Here is a 26,591-nt window from a genome sequence, read left to right as displayed (position 1 = left end):
CATTAAGACCTCAGTTAACCATACTAGAGACACCGTCCAAATCCAAGAATCAAATAATTCTGTATTCAGAATGATGTTCAACTCTCACTAACTCAGTGTCTAGTGAACTTGTTATTCACTTGTGCCGACGTAATTCCTGAAAAGCATTTAAATCAAAGAACTTATAGAAAGTACTAATTAAAACTCGGAACAAATTACTTAATACCTGAGACTCAATGCCCAAGTTCTTCTGAGCATTGATTCTAAGAGCCAGTCTCTTAGCGATTTCTAATTTCTCAGCATTTCCTGCAGTGGGAGCAGGAACACTCGATGTTCCAGGAGCAGCCATATCCTTCACTCTCTTCTTTGAATTAAACATGCTTTCAATTTGCTCGTCAATCTAAACAAGGAAAAAAAAAGTTATTAAAAATACCAATTTAGGTTTGTCTACAAAAACTACTAAAGAATATTTCTACCAAAATTCTAGAATCATAGTTACATTTATGTTAATTCAACCGCACGGATCAATAGGAAAATATATGAGCTATTCATTAAGGGTGACATATTTTATTTTTTTAAAAATCAGTTGTCTATGGTGTTAAAAAAAAAAAGGAAACAGAGATACAGTGTTGTATGAACCACTTATGCAGGCTCCTGCGTGGTCCAGAAAATACATCCCAGTTCATCAATGGGGAACATGTGCTATCAAGACAGAGCAGCCAACATGATGCAGCTAAGATGCTCCAGAATTCAGGTCTTGAGGCCAAATTACACTGCAATGAAAGAGGCCGAAGGGGCAATAACTCAAGACCAGTGGACAATTAAAACAATAATCAATGATTCTCAGGGGGAATGGTACATGTTCCTAAGACAAGGCTCCCAAAATTCTCAACTCCTAAAATACAAGCGGATTTGCCTGAAAAACTGGGCAACAGAATCAGAAAAGATGGCTTTACTGCTTTATTCCTTTGAACCAAGAAAGGAAAAAAAGGAAGGCTGTTCCCCATCAAAGTAAGAGCAATGCTGAAAGCCTCTGCTCCCCAGGAATCGCGAGTCCTACTGTGACTGTGTAATCCCCAGGTTTGCCACATCTACCTCGTAAACCATTTGCATTTCCTTTCAAAGATGCCTTTTGCCCAACAATGACGACTGATATTGCCAAATAAAGAGATGCAAACCCCTTCATATACTCAAATTAGGCTAAAAAGGCCTTATCTTCTAAATCTCAAAAGCAAAGGAAATTTTGTTCAGGATTTAAAATTAATTAGGTTAACTTAAAAAGACCTTTTACTGAAGTAGAAATAATCAACTTAGCTTCTTTTAAAACCTGTTATCTAATAAGGGGTTTTAGTTATCAACTACTTTTAAATTTAACATTTAACTGGGTAAAACTGTTTTAAATTAAACAGCATATGTGGCATTAAAATCCAAAACAAATGCATAAAATCAGAAATGGGGAATATGTATGGTGCTAGCTGACAGGGGTAACTTTACTTTTGACTTTATTCACTTCAGTTCTGTTCTGATTTTTTATCAAAATCATGCACTATTTTAACAACCAGGGAAACAACCAACATATGGCACTGTGAGACTTTAAAAAAATGTTCAAAGTAACAACAAAAAAAAACCTGAGATGATTTAAAAACATGGCCACAAATACTTTTCCCTTCAAGAGATGAAGCCTGTCCTTGAGTATGGGATGGACTTAGTGACTTGCTTCTAAGACAGAATAAAGTGGAGGTGCTAGTGTGTGAATTCATAGACGAGTATTAAAAGGCACTAAGTTTTCCTCTTTGCTCTCTCGGGTCACTCGCACTGGGGGAAGGCTGCTGCCATGTTATGAGGACACACAGGCAGAGCAGTAAAGGGCAGAAGCATTCTGCCAACATCAAAGTGAGGGAGCCACCTTGGAAGAAGATGGTCCTGCATCAGTCAAGCCTTCGGATGACAGCAGCCCGGGACAACAGCTTAACTGCAACCTCATGAGACCCTAAGCCAGAACTACCTGGCTAAACTGCTCCTGATTCCTGACCCTCCGGAACTGTGAGATAATAAATGTTTTAATCTACTAAGTTGGATTGATTTCTTACACCCTAACAGATAACCAAAATATTGATTGAGTTTTAAGCCAGTCTGGTATACTAGAAAAAATAGGCTCGGGTCAATAGGAGACTGGGGTTCTGGGCCTGGCTGTACTTAACAGCCAGCGTGGTTGTGGGCCAAATACTTTTCCTGGGCCTCGGTGTCCTCAAATGACAAGATCAGATTAAATTCTTGATTTCCAAAATTGTGTTCTAAGCTAAGGTTTAATAGGGTATGTCAAAAACATGTTATGTGATCTAAGATCAAATATGTTGGAGGATTCCTGGGTTAAACAAAATTAAACAAGTTTCTTTAATTAAGGACTTTTCACATCCTTTGATATGCTAATACCACTAGTGGTACATACTAGGCAGATTTTCCAAAATTATTTTATAATGAAAACATCTTTTTCTAAACCTCAAGCTCCTGGGGGTTTAGGGTTCCAACGAATACTCTGTAAAACCTTCAGCTTGCTAAGTCCTCAGGGTCCCTCTTCACAAATAATTCCATGAGCTAAGAACACGGACTCTGAAATAATGGAATGGGTACAGATCCCAGCTCTTCCCCATAATCACTGTATAAATCTGAAAAGGTTATTATTTCTTTAAGACTCAGTCTCAATTATAAAATGGGAATATTCTTGAGTTTCTACCTCATATGGCTATTGTAAGGAATAGAATAATCCCTGTGAAACACTTGCCACAGTACATGGCATTTAGTAGCACTCAATAAATGTTGACTATTATTATCAATAATAGTACCCTATAATGATTAAATTTAAAAAGATGAACAACAACATTTGTACTAATGTTGTTACAGATATGGGGAGTCAGGCACTCTTACACAGCACTAGAGTGCAAATTGGTATACTCACCTTGTTGGAGGACAATCTGATAATGTTAAGACCAAATTAGATACACCCTTTGGCCTAGGATTTCCTTTTACATACTTATCCTCATGACTGAATCTGATGAATGTGCACAGTTAAATGTGCAAGGATGAGCAATGAAGTATAGCTTATGATAGTAAAGTACAGTATATTCCAAATGATATATAGAAACAACCCATATATTCAAAAACAAGGGTTTGATTCATTAAATGGTGGAACAGCCATATAATGAAATATTATGTGGCCACCAAGAATAATGTACTGAAATGGGAAGATTTCAACATAAGACAATTGCTGTAAAGGAAGTTATAAAGCAGCCTGATCTCATTTTTATGAAAATGAGAGACATAAATACGGACACATGTGAACATATGTATGTATATACACAGAAAAAGGTTGGGAAGGGTACACCAAGGTTTCCACTAATTGGTTATCTCAACAAGCATATGGTAAGAACTCCAGTACAAAAGGAACCACTGCTTCAATTGGCAAGAACGAAGCTTAGAACGACAATACTTACATCGACTGCAGCATCCTCATCATCTGAATCTTGCAGACCAAGAGCTGCTTTTTGTAATTTCTTCCTCTCATTAGCCAAAGCTTGTTCTGTTTCATCAAACTTGAATCCCTTACCAGAGAACCCACTACTCTTCTTAATTATTTTCCCTTCCTTTCAAGAAAAAACAAAAAAACGTTAACTTCATAGTACAAAATTTCAATATGGCAATTAAATATTTTTCAAGAAATTTATGAAAATTAAATACTTTTCAAGGTGGTATATGCTAATGTAATAAATACACTTCATCTGCCATGTGAGAAAAAAATAACTCTATGTAGACTACTCAAAATACTAAACTGAAGTACAAGGAAGGATTTTGTTTTCATTCCTTTTTTCCCCCCCTCTCCCTAAAGGGATAAATGAAAATAATCCCTTTAAGGTTTACAAGTATTAAATATGGAACACAATAATGATTTGCATAAAAATGGGAGTTAAAATGCGACAACATGGATGGACCTGGAAGGTATTATGCTAAGCAAAATCAGTCAAATAAGAAATAACATGTGGTCTTACTTATATGTGGAATCTAAAGAACAAAATAAATGAACATACAAAACAGAAACAGACTCATAGAGAACAAAGTGATGGTTGCTGGATGGGAGGGGGACTGAAGGGGATGGGTAGAAAAGGTGATGGAATTAAGAAGTACAAATCATTTGTTACAAAATAGTCACGATGTAAAGCATAGGGAATATAGTCAATAACACTGCAATAACTATGTATAGTGCCAGGTGGGTACTAGACTACTTGGGGGAATTTACTTCGTATATAAACATCCACCCACTATGCTGTACACCTGAAACTAATATAAAATAATTTTGAATGTCAACTGTAATTGAAAATAAATTTTTTAAAATGGGATTTAAAAAACTCACAGCTTTCTGTTGATCTTTGAAATCACTCCAAAGTTTCTCTAGATCAGGAGGCACTGCAGTCCCCGACAATTCAAGAGCTTTAATGATGTCACCAGCATAGCGAGCTTGATCTTCTGTGATAAAAGTATATGCGTAACCCTAATGAATGATAAAAGTGGATCTATTAGACACTAATAAGATGAATCCTATTTAGATCACAAACAAGATAAAATCGAAACCACCCAATAAATCCTCTTAAGACTAACTCCATTGTTAAAGAATTTTAAAAACTTTAAGAGTCCTACTAAATTCTTTAATGATTCAAAGTAAAATATTTAGGCTTAATATTTAAAAATGAAATAAGCAAAACCAGAAAATTTCTAATTTCTTATGCATAAGTAGAAATATGTATTTTACATAAATGCACAATTGCGTTGTCACACATATTAATGTCCTTTAATATAGTATTTTTATCTTTCCCTTTTTTGCTGGCATTCCCTTTCTCCACTGCCTACTGCACCACTTTAACCCAGCTAACCCGCATCAACTTCTTAAAATGTAGCTTTCCATATTTAAGACCAATAAAAGATATAAAAACATGTGTGTAACCATCTTGCAACATGAAGTCAGCTATATCACCTCCTTGGGATTCTCTAAAGCCTAAGACTTCACATGTCCTTAGCAGCTTTGATTCAGGCAAGAGAAAGACTGGAGTTAGAAGTACAGGAATAGCAAACCACAATCAGCTTGCCAGCTTCACCAAATACTCTGCTCCTACCATTAAACTGTTATAAATTTTAAAACATGGTTTAATACTTCACTTCAGAACTATCTAGTCACCAGATTTGACCTATGGTCTGCTTCTGTACTGCCCATGAGCTAAGAATGGTATTATGTCATTTGTAAGGTTGTGTACATGTACATAAACACACACAGATGCGCGCGCACACACACACGACAGAGACCACACGTGACTCCAAAAGGCTACAATTTTTACTAGCTGGCCCTTTACACAGAAAGTTTCCTGAATCCACAGAATACTCGGGTTAAAAGAATAAATGCCACCACTACTTAATTAACTGTGTAAGCTTGGGCAAATAACTTAACTTCTACATGCCTAAACTTTTCTCATCTATTAAATGGGGGGGATATTATCCACTTCAAAGGGAACTTGTGAGGATGAAATGAGATGATATATGTAAATCATTTCTATATCTGACACTTAATCAGTACTCCATAAATATAACCTATTACTATTAATACTATTATTGCTTCAGTATGCAGAAATGTCTAGGGTTGGAGTTTCAAGTATATCATCATCAAATGTCTCTAACAACAGAACATTCTGCTGCCTTCAAAAAGAATAAATTAGACCTATATACTTACCAGAATACACGAGTCAAAAAAGTAGGTTAATATATATGTGTTGAGGGCCAGGGAGAGGGCAGAGGTGATAGATGTGGGTGTAAGTACAGTTTATGATTCCATATTTTTCCCATAAAAGAGCAATGAAAGATCCTGAACTATATACATGGATGTATGTTACATACATAGAAATTTTTAGGCAGGGAAATAAATACCTAATGGGACTCAAACAGTTAACCATCTGCCTATACAGAACAGCTAGGTATCTGATAATTTTAACAATACCTAGACATGCATATGAACAGAAATGATGAACAGCAACTATTCCCCATAATCTGATGATTGAGGATTTTCAAAATGTCCCCATAACTCCTACTATCTACTCCTTAAAATACTAAAGCAACACGTATACAAATCAAAATTTTGAAAAATTCTTTTTACTTTGTTGCCTGCTCTTCCAGTCCGTCCTGCTCTGTGCACATAATCCTCGTAATGGTTGGGACAGCTGTAATTTACTACAAGAATCAGATGTTTCACATCTAGACCTCGAGCAGCAACAGAGGTGGCCACGAGAAGTTTGCAAGTCCCATTCTTGAAGTCATTTATGATGCTATCTCTGTCATATTGATCAATACCTGAAAGTAAAGTAAACGTAAGAGTTGTAAAAGCACATATTCAAATTAACCTTTCCATTGCCTCTGACGCTCAGAGCAAGAAGTTAAACACTGAGTAAAGAACAAATCCAACTTATACTGACCACACATCCAACTACAGTATAGAAAATAAAACACTAAGGAAATGTAACAGCAAGATCAAAGGTTACTGCTATTAACTCATTTATGAATCTTCCCAATCTACCCGTGTTTGTCGCCTTTCTTGTATGTAAATAAGGCTTGAAATTGCAGAAGCCCAATCTCAGAATCACTAACTTAAACCTGTTTTGGGAGCAATGACAGGCAGGTACATTCAGCCTATACTAAGAAATGAGATCTTTCTCCTTCTTCTGTAGGTTATTTAAAGCCTTTATACTCAGTTTTGTCCAATGACCAGAAGCAGCATCACATGGGAGCTTGATGGAAATGCAGAATTTCAGATCCTATCCCAAACTACTGAATCAGATTCTGCATTTTAACAAGATACTTAGGTGATTATATAAGCACATTAAAGTTTGAGGTGCACTGGTTAAATTTACCCAATGGGATCTCTCTTAAATATGTTACCCAAAGAGCCTCAGACTGACTGACAAAACAGAGCATAAAAAGCCAAAATGTTCTATTACAAGATGTGCCCAGGGCACAAATATATTTGATGATGGGGTACTCAGGAATCTCTAGTAATCAGAGAAAGGAATGGGATGAATTCTCAAACCTTAAAACTTATTTATGCAGCAGGAGATACTCTAAGATTTCATAGAAAATCTAATTTTAACATACACAAAATATTTAGCATCTATATATTTATTTTCATTTATATTACTTAAAATTTTAAATGTATTCTATAAAGACTGAATTAAACAAAGTATTTGGATCTTGTATCAAAGAAACTAGGACCGAACACTGTACTCAAAAATCTCGTAAGAAAAATTAATGGAACTAATACCAATAGAAATTTAACTTTATAATTAAAAGATACCAAAACTTGTACTTTAGCCTGAGGTGTCCCAACTACTAACCCAACTGCACATATTTTATTCCATAGAATTCAATATACTAACTGAAGTATATGGGATACCTGCCCAGCAACCATTAACCCTCTTCTTTTTTAACATAACCCCAATTTTGTTCACATATTCAGCCAACACGTGGTCACATATATCAAATCAGAGATAAGCCTAATTCTCAGTCTTAGGAGGTAAATTAGGATTAGTGTAAAACAAGCCTTCTCAAACTTTCTGTGTTTAGAAAGCTTGAGATGGCTTGGTTTACACTAATACTCTTATACTCTTAATTAAATTACCCTATACTCTTAAATAAATTAATAAAGACAAGACCCAGAGAGCTTCAGTTTATTACAGGTCATCTCTATCAACAGTTAATGTATTAGAAACTAGAACTGAGAAAATTTTTAAATACTTATTATTTAAAAATAATAAAGCAATTACTTGTTAAAATAAAAGACATTTTTATGAAAAATAGCTTTTCCAAAACAATAAAAAATAGTTTATTAAGAGATAAATGGAATTGTTTTATAATTTTACAAATTTCTTTAATGTCTGCCTTAATAGAAGACAGTTGGAATCGCATGTCTTCCACACACAATTTGTTTCAATATGAAATGCCATGCAGTCTCTAGAAAACTACACTATACACTCACGAGAGAATGAGAGTTTAAAAGGCAAATAACATCGTGGAGTTATTACAGAAATTCCTTTGACTTCATGAACCCCCTGAAAGTGTAAGAGACCTTCAGGGGTCCCAGGACAATACTTTTTTTAATTTTTATGAGTTTATTTAACCCAGGCCAACACTTTAAAAACCATTAATCATGCCCCTCGCCTACAAATGATTAAGGCATAAGCATGTGATGCAATTTTGACATAAGAGATAAAAGTACAAACAGGGGATTATGGGAAAACACTTCCATGCTTATATAAAAAACACACATGTCCACTAATGTAGTTGAAGGTCTTATTTGACCAACCCTCCTCCAGATAACAACTATGAATTGTGGACAAAATATCAAAAACAACTACCTAAAGGCACTAGAGAGTGACTAAAAGCAGACAGAAACTGGAAAGGAATTGACACTGGAAAGAACGTAAACTGGTTGAGTTTACAGGATTTTATTTATTTATTTAAAATTTCAAGATCTGAAATACTCAGGTAGGGAAGTCAAAACTTGAGTAGAAACAGTCTTACTGACAAGAAACAGAAGAGAGAGTTCAGGACAAACTCAGGACCAAAAAAGAAAAGATGTAACCTGGAAGAACAGAGCAGGCACACTCGACTGCACATAAAAATGCTGCTCAAATATCTGATCCCTAAACTGCATACGCATGAAGAACCCAAGCACCCCAGCTATGGCTAAAATAAATTATCAGATGTTGCCCATTGCAAAAAAGACCGGGTTTGGAATATGTGTCCAGCCACGCTAACGTCCTATTTAAAAAACAAAACAAAACTCCCACATATACAAGTCCCATATATAGCATTTAACAATGGTGATGTTACAAAGAAATTAAAATGTTACTTTAACATTTCAATTAAAGCTCTAACATGAAATCATAAAAATCTCTAGGTAAGGTGCTATCATGGAAGAGAATATAACATGAATCAGAAAATTTCAAGTTTAACTCCTACATTGGAATTTGGTCAAACCAATGTATTTGTTTTCTTATTTTATCTCTAAGATGGAGTAATGCTTCCCCCCACAGAGCTGTTGTGAACAAAAACTAAGATAGATGATATAAAATTTAACTTTAAATTAAGAATACAAAGTAAATAGCATAATTCAGAATACAGCCCAGTACTTGGCCAAGTTAAGTACTTGATAGATATTTCATTAAACATTACCTCCGTGAAGAGACATGCAAGGATAAGATGCTCTCATTAAATCTTTCAGAAGACCATCAGCATGTTCCTGCTTATCCACAAATATAATGACAGATCCTGCTTCTTGATAATGGCCCAGAAGCTCAAGTAACTTCAAGAATTTCTTTTCTTCTTCAATCACAATCTGAAAACACCAAATTCCATCAAATTAATAGAATGAAAATGCAAATACATCTCTTGAACAAAAATATTCATTTTATTTGTGGCAAATGTATATAAATGACAACATCTTGCTGCATAGTATATATCATTAGGAAGCAGGAAAATGTTGATTTTAATTAGTAAACCAATAATGCAAAAAAAATTTTGTAACTTTCAGAGAACAGAAGACGTGCAAATGTGGACAAATGATCATCTGCTCTCTCTGCCTTTTAACTTCACAACTTATCAACCAAAGAGTAAGATAGCTATGTGACATTTCTATCTACTGGCCCATCACTTACGGTGAAAGAAACTAAAAGAGCATTTTAAACAGTTCCAGGGAATAGTATGTTCAAGCGTTTCTGGTAAAATATTAAAGGCTATTTAATTTTAGAAATTATCTGCCTACATCACAATGATCCCAAAAGGCTCACACACTGCGTAAGCATCCAGAGAATTAAGGATTCCCTAAGGATTGTACACACCACTTGTTGCTCCACATCCGAGCAAACCACACTCCTGCCTCCAACCTGCACTTCAATAGGTTTATTCAGGATTCTGCGAGCCAAAGCCTCCATCGCTCTGGGAAAAGTAGCTGAAAACATAACTGTCTGTCGATCAGGACGGACATTATCCACAATGCGCATGACCTGAGAAAACATTAGAAATCAATATGGTGAGTGTAGTCTCCAAAAATCATACGATGTTAAAATTACCAAGTAGAAGGAACTTTGAGAACATCTATTCAGTGACTTTTAACCTTGTTACCTAAGAATATTACAATTGATTTTACCCAATAATTTGCTCCTCTTATAATTTCCCTCTCCCAAGAAAGGACAACTCTAGTCACCCACGTGTTTAGGCAAAAAATCTAGGAGGCATCTTCGACTACGCATGCTCTTACTCATCTCACACCCCAGATATCAACAAATTCAGTAGTCTTGATCTTCAAACCGTATCTAGGACACAACCACTCTCCATTTGGTATCACTTTTTTTCCTTCACTTATTCAACACTTATTCACTTTTTACTGAGCAACCATTATGTGCCAGGCATTGTTCTAAGTGCTTGAAATATACAATAAAAATAGACAAAACCTTGTCTTCTCAGAGTATATATTCTAAAGAGGTAGATAAATGTATTATGTGTCAAATGGCAGTAAGAACTACAGAAACAAACAGAACAATGAACACAGACATCCTGTTGAGGGGGTGGGATGCAGGTACCAATTGCTTCCGTGTCTATGGAGCCACAGAGGAATCAGGGATTCCTAGGATTCTTGTGGTGACTGGTATAAACAAGAAAAAAAAAGACGAAATAATGGTTTCAAGGTAGGTTGTGGTGAGTGGTTAGAAACTGGGAAGGGTGAAGAACTTTCCAAGAATATAAAGAATTCTAGGACCACATTTTCACTCTAATCAATGATGATGTGAATTCTGAGAAAGGGACAGTCCTACTCAAGGCACTTGGAAATCCTGGGTTCCTGGCCCACACGCAACAGTATCACATCTGGTTTATTTCAACTGTCTCCTAACAGGTCTCCTGCCCAATGTGAAATCTATTCTCCACCCACCAGCCAGAATGATTGCTTTAAAACATACGCCAGTGCTTTCAGTTAAAGACTATTGGTCGAACACATGAATTTACTTCTCTTCCTTTGAAAACGCCTGTAAAAATGTAACAATACAGGGATTGTTTTTAAAAATTGTACAAACCAACAAAGACAAAATAAGACAGAAGGTAGCAACAACATTTTGATTAAGTGGTACCTGACTTAGCAGACCCAAGAAAACTAAATACTAAAGTGAGAACAAACTAGATTTTCGAGGGTCACTCTTTACCACCTGACCTCTACATAAATTTGAGTCAATTTAGGTCCTCTTTAACGTTTTTAGTAAAGTTCCATAATTTTCTCGATATATCTTACACATCTTTTATCAAGGTTTAGTTTTTTTATGCTTTTATAAATCATATGTTTCGTTTTTTTAATTCTTGCCATTCAGGCATCTTTTCCCCCATCATGTTTTTTGTTTTGTTTTTTTTTAAGATTTTATTGGGGAAGGGGAACAGGACTTTATTGGGGAACAGTGTGTACTTCCAGGCCTTTTTTTCCAAGTCAAGTTGTTGTCCTCTCAATCTTAGTTGTGGAGGGCGCAGCTCAGCTCCAGGTCCAGTTGCCGTTTCTAGTTGCAGGGGGCACAGCCCACCATCCCTTGCGGGAGTCGAACCGGCAACCTTGTGGTTGAGAGGACGCACTCCAACCAACTGAGCCATCCAGGAGGAAGCTCAGCTCAAGGTGCGGAGTTCAATCTTAGTTGCAGGGGGCGGAGCCCACCATCCCTTGCGGGACTCGAGGAGTTGAACCGGCAACCTTGTGGTTGAGAGCCCACTGGCCCATGTGAGAATCGAACCGGCAGCCTTCGGAGTTAGGAGCATGGAGCTCTAACCGCCTGGGCCACCGGGCCAGCCCTTCATGTTTTTTAAAATACATTTTCTAACTTACTAGGAGAAAGAATGTAGTAAATTATTTTGTTTACTGACTTTGTGTCCAGAACTTCACTAGTCTCTTATAAATTCTGATTATTTTGAGTCTTCTACAAAGATAATCATATCACCTACAGATAACAGATGTTTCTTCCTTTCCAAACACTATACCCTTTACTTGCTTACTGTGCTAGAACATCCTGTAAAATGCTGAACCAGTGTTAAGTATTTCACTTTGTTTCTTATGTTAATAGTTTCAAAATTTCACCAGCGAGTAAGTTTTCTATAGGCTTTTTTGGTGGAGACTCTTTATTAGATAAGAGAGGTTCCTGACGAATCTTAGTGTGTTGAATTTTTAAATCATGAAATTTTATCAAATGCCCTTTCTACATCATTGGAGATAACGGTATAGTTTTTTCCTCCATTCTAATATTAGGATGGATTATATTACTTGATTTTTCGAACGTTAAACCAGGCTTACATCCAAAGATACTAACTTCAATATGATTTATTATCTATTTTAAGCATTGCTATATTTGGTTTCCCAATGTATTTTTTAGGGTTTTTGCATCGTTGTACATAAAAAGTATCTTAACTTGATGTTAGTATCAGTATTATATTGACTATAAAGTGGAATAGCAACTATGGGAAAATTTAAGTTTCTTAAAAAGTTAAGCAGAAATTACAATCAAATACACCAATTCTACACCTTGGTATCTACCCAAGGGAAATGAAGACATAAGCCCTCGCAAAGACTTGTATGGAAATGTTCACAGCAGCATTATTCATAATAGCCAAAAAGTGGAATAATACAAATGTTCATCAAGTGGTTAACGGATAAACAAAATATGACATGTATCCAAATGATGGAATACTAACTACTCAGCAATAAAAGGAATTAAATATTGGCACATGCTATGACATGGATGAACCTCAATCACATTATGCTAAGGGAAATAAGCGAGATGTATACAGCACAATTCCATTTATATGACAGTCCAGAAAAGGCAAATCTATAAAGACAGAAAGCAGATTAGTGGCGGCCTTGGGCTGGGGTGGAAACAGGAAATGATTGCAGATGGGCGCAAGGCATCTTTCTGATGATGGAAATGTTCTAAAACTGGGTTGTGGTGATGGCTGCACAAATCTGTTTGTATACTAACAACTAGGTGAAGTGTATGGTACATAATTAGACCTTAATAGAGCTCTTTTAAAAATAAAAGATTACAATGACCTTATAAATTGGTGAGTATTCCTTTTTTTCTATACTTTGAAATAAGGTATGACTAGGAATCTAATTATTCATTCCTTGAATGCCTGGTAGAACTTGCTAGTGAAAAATAGGAACTAGTGTTTTCCTTGATTTCTTTAATAAATGTAAGACTATTTTAGTGTTCTCATCCTTGGGTCTGTTTAAAGCTTTCAAATACACTGGAAAAGAAACATGGAGAAAACAGACTTTGCAAGGAGATGAAAATTTTAAGAAACTACTATCACTATGCAGAGAAACTTAAGAAATTTCTGCATCTATGAAACAAGAACAGGATGCCACTTAAAATTAATATTCAGAGGAAAGAAAAGACATTTTAGAAATCAATACTATAAAAGCAGAATTCAAAAATTCAATAGAAAAGTTAAAAGCTTAGTTTAGAAAATCTGGAGGAATAATGCTGCCTGCAAACTTTTCTTGAGATAAAAGTGTGTAGATTGGATTCACATGGGAGTGCCTTTACTTGCTAAACATCTATAAATATAGTGCTCCATTGGGGCAGCCAGTTAGCTCAGTTGGTTAGAGCGTGGTGCTCTTAACAACAAGGTTGCCAGTTCGATCCCCACATGGGCCACTGTGAGCTGTGCCCTCCGCAACTAGATTGAAACAACTACTTGACTTGGAGCTGATGGGTCCTGGAAAAACACACTTGAAAGAAATTAAAAAGTTAAAAAATAATAATAATGGTGCTCCATGGCACTGAACCCACACCCAGCATTTTTCTAATCGCCTCTATAGCTCACAAAATAATCATTAATCTACAATTTCTTCTCTTCAACAGGTTTTCAGTGATTAATAAATTACTGAGTATTTTTCCCTCTTGTACTCATGTATTATGTAGATGCATGTACTTAGAGCAAGGGATAATTCATACTTGGCTATCAATAGGAAATGTTTTGACCTCATTCTGGAAATACTTATCTGACTTACCAGAGAGGTCCTATCAGACCTATATAGAGGTATAAGTAGGCTCTATACCTACCTTAAGCAGTATCATAAAATCTAAGATTTTCCATGACTGGGAGGACATTAAAGGGCACCTAGTTCCACCTTCCATCTGATTCTTAAAATTCCCTCTACTCTTTCCACATAATGGACCCCTTCCCTCTATTCGAACACAACTATGAAGAGCATATTCAGTATCTTCCCCCACCCACAAAGTAACCTGTTCCATTTCCAAATAATGCTTATCTAGTCCTTTTAGAAATTATGCTCAGATCAAGCTCCCTGTATCTTCCCCACTGGGTCCCAGTTCTACTCCTTCGGACCCAAAGGATAAATTTGATGCTTCTTTCAAGTGAGAGACTTTTTTCAAAGTATTAAAGGATGCTATTATCAAGTCCTCTACTACAAGCTAAATACTCCTCACCCCTTTAACTGTTTCTCACATGGTTCAAGTGTTACCATAATCCTGTTTACTTTCTTTTGAGCTCCTCTCTCATTTAGAATGTAATCCTTTAAACACAGTACATACACTATTATATGACAGGCAATACATTTTTGGAGAATACACAAATAACTGAAAAGAATAAACACGACTTTAATCTTATCCCTTTCCAATACCTCATTTCTACTACTGTAGCTCGCAACAAAAAAAGTTTTTTGGACATCCACAGCACATTAACAACTCAATTCACATTGTTCTTGTTAAGAAAAATTTCTACCACCTTTTAACATGTGTTTCTCTACGTTTACATCACTGAAATTTTGTATTTGAGTAAATAGCATGTATGAGGAATATAAAAGTCTAAGCTAGCCAATTGCTTTGGGCTTCAGTTTTTCTATTTGGAGAATATAAACAACCTGTGTATCTAGATCATGACCTCCGTATTGTTTCATAAAGGCATGAATTAAAGCAATTTATTTGGAAGTACAAGAAAACTACAAAATAATGAAAAGCTCAAGCTTCTATTATTAGCATTCCAAATCTACTTTTACCAATGATGGGTTTAGATGGCTAAGGAAAGCCTGCACAAGTAACTCCTGAGTAAGTTTTATGGGGAAGTAAAAACATAAATACCTATTTCAATTCCATATGCCCCCAAACTGCTATATCATCACACAACAGAATTGTGAGAATTTCAGAAACCACACAAATATTTCAATCTCATGGCAGTTACAAGGTCTATTTTACAGTACAAAACACTAATGAATTTAATGATTACCTGTGGTTCAAAACCCATGTCAAACATTCTGTCTGCTTCATCTAAAACAACATACGTCACTCGTCGAAGATTTGTGACCCGACCTAAGATGAGGGGAAAAAACAGACAGAAAAGAAAACTAAAAATCAGTCACAATTCATTTTATGGCTACCAAGAACATTAAAAAACTGTAAAGGGAACTAAAATGCCTGACTTAACCAGAGGGGTAAGTTAGGTATCTTTAAACAGTGAAAAGAAATTTTGGTCTATAATGTCTTAATCTAATGGCAAATACTTTCTGACAATGGGTATAATGAGGCCCTTTAGTTTGTCAAACTCGTCTCTTGCATACCATCATAGGGCCTGAAGAACCTGTAAAATTCAGAAAACAGCCCTCTCCAAAACACATCATAAAACTAAGACTGAGATGAAGCATCGAGCCACATCAGCCATTATCTGACAGCAACACCTAGGAAAAAACATATTAGAGATTACAGCGTATGTGTGGAAAGCAAGTTCCAGTGCTAACTATTTCAGATGCAGAAAACCTCTTTATATTACTTAATAACCTACTTCCATATACATAAAAACTTCTAATTAGGCATGTCAGAACATTAATGAGAGGCTATGCAACATCATTAGGTAACATATTACACAAAAACTAAATACCAAATGTATTACGTAGATACATTTTCTATACAAAGATACAAATCCAATTTTATTAAGTGCTCCCACAGGTTTAAATAAATACAACAGGCTTCTTAGCCAGTGAAAATTAAATATATACACAGGAAACCCTTTCTAAAGAATTAACACAAGCATTTCTACCAACTGTTGAATCAATCACCTGGCAAAAACAGGTACAGTTATTAAATATAAACCAAAAAGACAGGTAAGGAAAAAAGATAAAATTAATCAAGATGAGTTTCAGGAGGAGACTTAATGCAGCATTGAGAAAAAGCAAGGGATTATTTCATCAATATTCAACCCAAATTTTTTCATATGCTATACAAGCACAATTACTTAAACAATTTCGATGTCACTTTACCAACTTCATGTAGAATTAGAAATAAATACAGAAATTCAAGCAGAATGCTATTAGAAACATGCATTATTCATAGTTTTTAATACTCCATTATGTATATACTGACTACTACAATGGAAACCTTTGAAAGCATTTTCTTCAAAAAATAGAAATAAGCCCAAATAAATGTTTTCTAATATTTAAGTATTCCATACTAACATTTGCAGCTCCAAGTAATTTTGCAAGGTTGGGAACAGCATTAAATTACCTACCTTTGATGGTTTAAGTCTCGGAAGCCCAGTTCTATAAATCTTGAAGGGCCTTTCTCCACAGAAGTTAAATAATGTCAACAGTTTAGTAACAGTTTTGATAATAATAATTTAACAAAGCACACAGTTGAGCTAAAAATACGCAGTACTACAAAAGATAAAATTTCTTGAAGCTGCAATATCTTAATTTATTCAGTACTATAAGAAAATACCAGCACCTGTGGAAAGTCTAAATTTTACAGTAAAAAAAGATTATCTCCCCACTATATTAAAAGGAAAATTACGCCAAAAGTGGATTAAAAATCCAGGTAAGGCACTAAAAAGATCAGGTGGAGTTACTTCTGAAAAGAAATTTTAATTTAAAATGCAAAACTATTATGAACACTTGTAACAAGCTTGTTACAATACAAATTTTAAGATATTACAGCTTTAAAAAGAAACGTAGAAAACCTTTGGTGGTTTCTTGTATCTGCTTTAACAAAAATGAACAAAATTTCAAAAGGAGAAAAGAAAACAAAAAAGTACCCCAGACTTACCACTGTTAGCTGCTAACATGTCAATCATTCGACCAGGTGTACAAACAATAATTTCAGCACCTCTTTTCAGCTCAGCAATCTAATGAAAAAGAGGAAATTTTATAGTCTATTTGTCAGTAGTGCTTATTTAAAGAGATTTGAAAATAATGACTGCATGGGGTCCTTGCACAGCTCCATAAAGTAAGACAGTGAGATCTGATTAGAAGACTCCAAAACGTCCTGCTTAATTCTTTGGAATGCTGGAGCACTACTAAAGAAATACGTAGTGGCAACATGGTGCTGTAACTTAAAAATCAATGAAAACCAAAGATTTTTACCAATTTTAATTTGACACAATCCCTCAAAACCAAGAAAGAATGTGAGAGAGCAATAAATGAAGTAATTATAGGATCAGTGTTTTGCAAAATGAGAATTGTTTCCATTAGTAAATTATGAAATCAGTAAGTAACAACCAACATTTTTAAAATGAAAGAGAATGAAAAATATTAGAATAGGTTAGGCATCATAAAACTTTTGTTTGGTTTCTATATAAAAATATTATGCATGCATGTACCAGGTTATTTTGCAAACGAATTTCTGACTCTAGGCTATGGTCAAAAAAATTGACAAAGATAAAGTTAGAAAACTAAGTTCAAGTGTTTAAAATAGGATTGGAATAACAAAAGCATATTACTAAAGTGTATTCTAGAAACTAAGAACACTAGTCCTCAGAATGGGTACTGTGATGAAATAAGTTCAGAAAATACCATTTAATTTATCCCATTTTTCTAGCATCACAATATACATTGGCTTATTAAAGACTAAGAAGTCTTGCAGGAAAGAAACCTGTTTTAACTTTGTATAATCTAACATTTCCAAAATTTATTTGATGATAGAACCCAGTTTTTTTCCTTCTACTTAAAGCAAAATATCCAATGACTATCACTCTTCAAAAGACACTTGGAGATATGTCAAACTAAAGAGAGTGAATAAAGGTATGTTTAAACAATTCTTGCTAAAAGTATTTAACAATACAGATGAAACTCTGAAATTAATGCATTTCATTCATCTCCACCTTTCAAAGATGTCACATGGATTAGAGAAAATAAATGCTGGTCCAGGAATCAGAAGACCTAGGCTCTAGGACAAACGACATCTTGTTAACCTAAAGACTTCGGTCAACTTACTTAACCTTTCTGAACATTTCCTTATCGTAAAATGGAAAAAAATATCTGCCTTCCTTGAGTAAAGAAAGACAAAGAGGAACAGGAAAGCCAAGGTATAAGAATGACAAAAATTCCAAAATGTGACGTTTACATAATTCATTCTTACTATTATTTTCATACCTCATATTTTTTAAGATTTTAGAAGCAATCACTATACAAAACACTAAAATAAAAAGTCACTTTTACATTATTAAATTACTCAGTTTAAGAATTAAAAAACTGGGGCAGCCAGATGGCTCAGTTGGTTAGAGCGTGAGCTCTGAACAGCAGAGCAGGTTGCCAGTTCGATTCCCACGTGGGCCAGTGGGCTGCACCCTCCACAACTAGATTGAAGGACAACTGCTTGGAGTTGATGGGCCCTGGAGAAACACACTATTCCCCAATATTCCCCAATTAAAAAAAGAAAATAATTTAAAAACTGGGGGGCAGCCAGTTGGCTCAGTTGGTTAGAGCGCAGTGCTCATAACACCAAGGTCGCCAGTTCAAAAAAAAAGAATTAAAAAGCTGGATGTTCCTTTTATAAATACCTGCTCACTGATTCCTGTTCCTCCATAAACACAGACCACTCTAAGTCCCAAGGTCTTCGAAAACTTCTTACATTCTTTAGTAATCTGTAAAGCCAGTTCTCGAGTTGGAGTCATGATGACAGCTGAAAAGATAAATATGTCAAAAGCCTAACCACCAAAATTCTTGAGACTATGCTTTAAAGTGTTAAATTTAACCTCTGCAATACAGTTTAGATCTCTTAGTCTAATTTTTGTTTTGTTTTCTGCACCTCTGAAAACCCTATTTCAAAAGCTTTCTAATAGTAGAGACTGTGGTGAAGGACAATTTTTAAATAGACTTTAAGAACATGCTATAGGAAGATAAATCAGAGTTAAATGCCTACTCAACCATCAAGAAAATACTTGGTTGAAAAGAATGCAAATCATTCTCAACTGCAAATCACAGAGCAAAGATAATCAAGCGACTCACTGTGCTGATGAGCCATTCCACTGCTTCCGGAAACAACCTTGGTCTGAGGGGCACAGACAGAGGAGAAATATACTGTGCCCTCCACTGCCAAGAGAGGAGCTGGCAACAACTTTTCAAAACCCTATTCAAATTTGCAGAACAGATCTCTGCCAAATGAATGACGAAATCTGAATCTGAAGACCTAATCCTGAATGAAATGCTGGCACTATAGCCTTTTAAGGCCAAAAAACGGAAAATAAATTTCCCTACAATCCTCTATGTTGAGTTTATAGATCCACTGATACTGGTATAAGAACAAACCTCAACATAAATAGATAGATGCACAAGGAGTCTACCTGCCGAGTCAGAGTTTAAAAATTGAGCTGTGCCAGGAGAGGCTGTTTTTGTACTTCTGAGATGTCACTCCAGAGCTCTGAAGATTCTCACTCCACCTGCTGGTAAGGGGAAATCAGCCCCAAAGTGCCAAATTGATAGAGGAAATGTACATAAAGACATCTTTATTGTTATAATAAGAACAATATAAAGTATCAGGTCTTTCTGATTAACTGACAACAAAATTGTTATCTGTAAAAATAGTTTAATGAAAGGAATTGTACCTATTGGCCCCTCTCCTTCTTCTAATGACCTCTGATCCATGATGTGTCTAAACATGGGCAACAGAAAAGCAATGGTCTTTCCACTTCCTGTCTTGGCAATACCAATCAAATCTCGTCCAGACATTATAGCAGGAATCGCCTGGGTTTGGATTGGTGTGGGCTTTTCATAGCCATGCCTTAAAAAGCAAACCAAAAAAAGACAAGGTAAAAGTTGAGATCTCTGGAGCTCTCAAAGTTCCAGAAGAATAAGGTTTTCCAAAATGTGGTGTATCCATACAGTGAAATACTATTTGGCAAAAAGGAAAAAAGGAATAAAGTACTGAGACATTCTATATCATTGATGAACTTTGAAAATATTGTGCCAAGTAACAGTTAGTCACAAAAGACTACACTTACATTTATAAATGTAAATATGAAATATCCCATTTATATGAAATGTCCAGAATAGACAAATCTATACACAATAGAGTAGTGGTTACTTAGGGTAAGAAGAAGGGAGAAGAATGACTACTAATGGATATAGGTCTCTTCCGGGGATAATGAAAAAGTTCCAAAATTAGATTATGGTGAGAATTGTATAACTTCATGAATACACTAAAAAATCATTGGGTGGTACACCTTAAAAGGGTAAATTTTACGCTATTATATAAATTTTCTCAATAAAGCTGTTTAAGAAAAAATATACAAGTTTTTTTATTAGAGTAAAAATATACCAAGGGAGAAATTTGTGTGAAAGTAGCAAGACTTTGAAAAATGTGGACATTCACTACCCACTTACTTTTTGAGAGAATTTAAGATCTTCATGGAAATTCCACACTGGACCCAAGATTTAATTGGTTTGGGGCAACCTTTTCCCTTGACAATAATGCCCTCCATTTCCAACCGAAATACATTCACCTCTACAAAACAAAATTCAGATTAAAAATTCTTAATAGTTGTTATATTAGCGCTTTCTACTTTTCAATTAGGCATGGTAAGGTTAACAATCTTCAAATCTTTTTTTTTTTTGTGCTACCAAAGATTATTTCATAGAAAAGCTATAGGAGAAACCATTCAACAGCTCAGATAGTTAAAGCGATTACTGTTGTAACCAACTGAGAACAAAAAGCAGTATCCCAATTTCTATAATTTGACTTTTATTTTGTCTTAAATTGCAATAGCAATAAAAGAACAATGATTGACAAGTACTATAACCACTTCTTCTCCAAGTAAGAGTTGCCCAGATTTTCTTATTCTACCATTACACAGGTTCACATTGGTTCCTAACTCTCCAATCCCAGAAGGAAAAGGCTAACAATATTTTATTTGCTAACTTCACATGAAGAATATTTTCAACCCTAAAAAATATCAACTACATGAAACAAACTAATTTTTGCTTATTCTTTTAGTATTAATACTTCCAAAAACACACCGATTCCTCACATCTCTGAATCTCTGCAGATTATTTTCCCACTCTCTAGAATGACTTCTCACCTTCCAGGTCCCTCTCCAGGCAAATTCGCCCTACTCCAGCATCAACTCACATGCCTATGCACGTTCCTCCCAAAGAGAAGTGTATCCTCCTCTGTTCTCACAATACCCAATAAATGAATAAAAGAATTTTACCCTCTTGAGACATTTTGGCTAGTTCTGGAACTTCAACATAAAAGTTTTTCCTGAATGGTTCATATTCAATTTTTCCATGATCTACTGGTTCTAGAAGCTTTCTCTGTTTGGTCTGATAGCCTGTAAGGGCTGTCTGAAGATCAACTTCTTCCTCCTCTGAAGAATACTATAATTAAAAAAAAAAAAAAAAAAAGAAGAAAAAAGGAAAAAAGCAAAGAGCTAAATCCATTACTATTTTCTCTTTATGGGAAGCAATATTCCTGAATTTTAAGATCACCCTCACCTAGAAAATATGCTTTGACTTTTACTTTTTTTTTAATTAAATTTGTTGGGGTGAAAATTGTTAGTAAAATTACATAGATTTCAGGTGTAAAATTCTGTATTGCATCATCTATAAATCCCATTGTGTGTTCATCACCCAGAGTCAGTTCTCCTTCCATCACCATATATTTGATCCCCCTTACCTTCATCTCCCACCCCCCACCTCCATTACCCTCTGGTAACCACTAAACTATTGTCTGTGTCTATGAGTTTCTGTTTCTCATTTGTTTGTCTTGTTATTTTGTTGTTTTTGGTTTATATACCACATATCAGTGAAATCACATGGTTTACTTTTTTACTTTATGAATTTTTTAACTCAGTTTTTTTTCTTTTCCCTTACAGAAAGTTATGATAATATAAAGTTCAAAGAATAATTCTAATATGGCTTTCATGAAGTTTCGCTATAGTTCTTGCTACTGAAATCGTTACAATGCATGTTAACAAGAAATTTAATTCATTCTGTCACTTCATTCTTCTCTCCCTATTTAATGTCTCACATGAGCTGGTGAAGGCCAAGGGGAATCAAAAAGGGGGCATACAGCAAGAGATCAAAAATGTAAGAATGTTCTACCAACTGGATATTCAAACACAAAGCTGTTGAGAATAGCAAGAATTCCTCCTAACAGTAGTTTGCATAACTGAAAAGCACATCTCCATTAATGCTTTCTAAAAAAATACTTCTAGGGTAGTATCATGAACAAAGTCAAAATTAATGAAGCATTACCTCCATGGCATCCTGGTCATTCTCCATCAGCTCACCTTTCTTCTTATCAGAATCTACGACTGCTTTTTTGGTTGTCACGACAGTGACAACTTTTGTGACCGTTGGCCCAGATTTCTAAAATAAAAAATATAAAATATTTTGCAAAGGTGAAATACAAATTCTATGCCAACTGACACACCATGATAACTGTCACAATTTATAATTCTAATTAACTTACTTATTAGTGGCAACTTAATTAACGAAAACACAAAAAGTCTACTTTCTCTGTTTAAATTGTAAAATGTAATACAATCACAGTATTTCATAATACATTAACATATGTAGTTTATTGTATAATATGTAATTTTATATAACATTATGCAATATAATTTATTTTAAAAACACTACTAAATAGTACTTTTCACTCATTTGACAGGCCAGACACTGTTCTGGGAGCGCAGGATAAATCAACAATCAAAATAGGTAAAGGTCACTGCTCTTGAGGAGCTTTTATTTTAGGAGAGAGAAGGGACAAACAATAAACATGAGAAAAAATTAAATTATATAATTTGTCAAAAGGTAATAGATGTTTTTAAAAAACAGACTAGAGTAAAAGGGATAGGAGTATGAAAGATGAAAGTGCTAGAGAAGTTCGGAGAGGACCTATTGAGAAAGCAACAAGCAAGCAAAGCTACTGAACAAAAATAATGATGGTAACGTTGACTTTTGAAAGAACGTTTACAGTTAAAATACACTAGCATTTCTGGTACTCAGAAAAGGTATTGGCATTTCTGAGATGGGGAGGAAACAAAAACATTAAAAAGTCACGCAAGTAGTAGGTCAATGCACAATGAAATCAAGTTATCCAATTAGGAATATAAATCTTTAAAACAAAATTCCATACCTTTTCATTTCCCCCACCACCTTTTACACTTCTCATATTAAACTTTTTTACTTCCTCTTTTACTTCTTCCATGTAAGCATCTAATGGATCTAACTCCTCATCCTCCATTTCATTTCCTTCCTTTTCAGCTTCTCCAGGATCATCTTCATCATCTAAAATATTAGAAAACATTTTCTTTCTATATGTTTCAAAAGAAAACATTTCACAATCAGACCACACCCCACCATTCTAATCTTTTCTCACTATCCAAACACCCTCCTTTCCAATTAACCCAGGCACAATGCAGCTCAAATACTTACACTTGGAAGTTTTTAAATCAAGCATGTATTAGTTTTAAATAATAATGATACAAGAAACAAGTTATAATACATTATAAATCATTAAATTGAAAAGAGGTGGAAAGGTTAATTATGCCTAAAAAATGGATGTCCAGTATTAAATCTTACACTACTAGAAGTAGAACTAAAAACTTTGCTAAATTTATTTTTCTTTCAATTACTTTTCTTTAAATCCCAGAAAAAAGATAACAGGAAAAAGATAACACATTTTTAATTCAAGACAATCTTATCTTTTTTTACAAAAGACGTCATTACCAATTAGATACAATCCAATTCATCTATTTAACTACTCTGGAGCATTCTGTGATTTCACAGAAATTTTCTCAAAAAATGGAGCAAAATTCCATTTTCTTATAAAACTCCACATTCCTCCTCTTTACTAAAACCTCAAAAGTCAAAATCAGATATGGAAAATGTTTCTGTTGTAAGTCATTTAAAAAAAAAAAATCAGAGGAAAGACCTGAAAACATGCCTTTAATTTACCCTCATTACTAACATTCTTACTTGTAGTAAAAACTAAAAAGCTATTTACCAACTATGCCCATAAGCACCCAACTCTCCAGTCTAAACTCAGTAATCCTTACTAAACACTACTCTACAATTTTAACATAAATATTAAAAGGGACATTTAAAACCCCCATATGAATCCAGCAATTCCAGTCCTAGGTATACACCCAAAAGAACTAAAAGCAGGGACTCAGATCCTTCCACAGCAATATTCACAGCAACATTACTTACAATAGCCAAAAGGTGTAAACAACCCATATATCCAACCACAGATGAATAGGTAAATAAAATGTGGTATATGCATACAATGGAATATTATTTAGCCCTAAAAAGAAATGAATTCTAATACATGCTACAACACGGATGAACCTTGAAGACATTAAGCTAAACACAAAAGGACAAATAAGCTAAAAAAGAAGCTAAAAAGGAAATAAGAATAAGCTAAAAAGGAAATAACCTAAACACAAAAGGACAAATATTGTTTGATTCCACTTTCATGAAGTATCTAAAATAAGCAAATTCATAGAGGAAGAAAGCAGAATAGAAGTAACCAACGATGGGGGGGTGAGGGGGAACAACCATAGGATGGGGAATTATTATTTAATGGGTATAGAGTTTCTGTTTGGGATGATGAGAAAAAGTTCTGGAAATGGATGGTGGTGATGGTTGCACAACACTGTGAATGTACTTAATGCCACTAAATTGTTCACTTAAAAACAATTAAAATGGTAAACATTATGTTATGTATATTTTTTCCTACAATAAAAAGGGGCGTTAAAATCCCAATAAGAAATATTACTGATAATTCTAGAATATTCTACACATGAATTGTTATTAGACTTAGTCTAACAAATGAATATACCATCATCATCTTCTAAACTCCATTTTTTCCCTTGTTTCATCTCTTCAATTTCCTTTTTCAGTTCCCCTATGTTTTCCATGGCCTTTTTGCGTTGCTCTTCTCGCCATTTTTCTACTCTTTCTTTTCGTTTTCTCATTTCTTCTTCTAGCTTATTTTGGTCAAAGTTCTTGGGGGAGAAAAAACAGAGAGGAAAACAAGGGTTAACAATTTTACTCCAAGTGACATTTCAAACAATTTCTCCAAAGTATAAAAAAGGGGGGAAAAATAGATGTATATGCAAACTCCTCTATTTAGACCAGATTAAGATCACACATCGTTTAACTATATCCACAAATATACCAGCAAAACGAAATTACAAAAATAGCTTCAACTAAGAAAATAGGAAGACAGACTTCAAACTCCAAAAATTAATCTTTTAGTTACAAGCAATATGCACACATGAATTCCATTTCTTCCTCAAAGCAGAAACTAAATGATCAAGCAAAGTTCCCTAGTTATTAGTTATTCTCAACTTTAAATCCTCAAAACTCCTCCAAGATTGCCTCAATGAAAACCAATTTTTCAACACGACTAAGAGGTTTTGCTCTTCCAACCTTTATGTCTAAGTTTCTTAGAAACAGCCAATCTAAAGCCTTGATCAATATTTATTAATAATACTCTTAAGAGGAGATAGCAAATCATTTTCACAATAATCAGGGACTTAAAGATTAAGCATTACAGAAATCAAAAGTTTACATGCTACCATTATAGATACGAATGGCAATATACATGTAAAAACAGTCAAAGAAAGTATTACAAAATTGTAATGATGATGGTGTTTTAGGCACCTGGGATTATAGAGAATTATTTCTGACTTCCCAAACATCTTATTATATGGTTATATGATGCATGTATTTTAAAAATAAGTTTATTTCTTAAACAAAAAAGCTTTGCTCCTGAATTTATATTCTTTATAATTCCATCCTCTGTAAAGATGAGCTTATGTGCTTTTCTTTTTTTCCAGAAAGCTTATGTGCTTTTCTCAAAGTCATCAAGTCATTCAATAGAAAAAATTGGATCAGAATCCAGACCCCCCCTCAGACTTCTCCTGCTGTATCTTTTCCTAGCTACCCGGCTCAGCAAGCAGGTCCCTTAAAAATAAAAAATACTAAAAAATAGAACACAGAATAAAACAAGAAGTAACACTACAATGCATTCTAAAATAGGCAAAAGACATGAGTAGGCAATTCAAAAAAAGTGCGAATAGTAAATAAACTTAAAATACATTATGTATATATGAATTTATATTATGTTCACAGCATTTGAAACCATTCATTTAAAGACATGCAACTCAAAATAACAAGATACCAATTACCTCCTATTATATTGGTAAAAGTTAAATTTTGAAATTTTCATGTTGGCAAGTATGGAAACAGACATTTTCATATG

The 26,591-nt window shown here is 34.5% G+C and overlaps 1 protein-coding gene across 2 annotated transcripts in view; it reads right to left on the bottom strand.

The window, feature by feature from the left end:
* DDX46 (DEAD-box helicase 46) overlaps positions 1-26,591 on the bottom strand; it is a 42,819-nt gene that overhangs the window by 9,901 nt on the left and 6,327 nt on the right. The window contains exons 5-19 of one of the 2 annotated variants that reach the window (XM_019740343.3): positions 25,164-25,329; positions 23,457-23,608; positions 22,574-22,687; positions 21,529-21,694; positions 20,702-20,822; positions 19,924-20,099; positions 18,880-19,001; positions 17,148-17,226; positions 15,340-15,422; positions 9,906-10,070; positions 9,241-9,403; positions 6,170-6,363; positions 4,385-4,522; positions 3,471-3,620; positions 203-379 (exon numbers count right to left, since the gene is read on the bottom strand). In XM_019740343.3, coding sequence (XP_019595902.1) covers positions 203-379; positions 3,471-3,620; positions 4,385-4,522; positions 6,170-6,363; positions 9,241-9,403; positions 9,906-10,070; positions 15,340-15,422; positions 17,148-17,226; positions 18,880-19,001; positions 19,924-20,099; positions 20,702-20,822; positions 21,529-21,694; positions 22,574-22,687; positions 23,457-23,608; positions 25,164-25,329 — 2,166 coding nt within the window. The remainder of the gene's footprint in view (positions 1-202; positions 380-3,470; positions 3,621-4,384; positions 4,523-6,169; positions 6,364-9,240; positions 9,404-9,905; positions 10,071-15,339; positions 15,423-17,147; positions 17,227-18,879; positions 19,002-19,923; positions 20,100-20,701; positions 20,823-21,528; positions 21,695-22,573; positions 22,688-23,456; positions 23,609-25,163; positions 25,330-26,591) is intronic. The other variant, XM_019740344.3, reaches the window with a different exon arrangement.

This window comes from Rhinolophus sinicus, chromosome 5 (assembly GCF_057876585.1).
Source record: "Rhinolophus sinicus isolate RSI-liver-muscle chromosome 5, RSI-T2T, whole genome shotgun sequence".
In the NCBI taxonomy this organism is placed as follows: Eukaryota; Metazoa; Chordata; class Mammalia; order Chiroptera; family Rhinolophidae; genus Rhinolophus; species Rhinolophus sinicus.
This window is presented reverse-complemented; position numbering and strand designations above follow the sequence as displayed.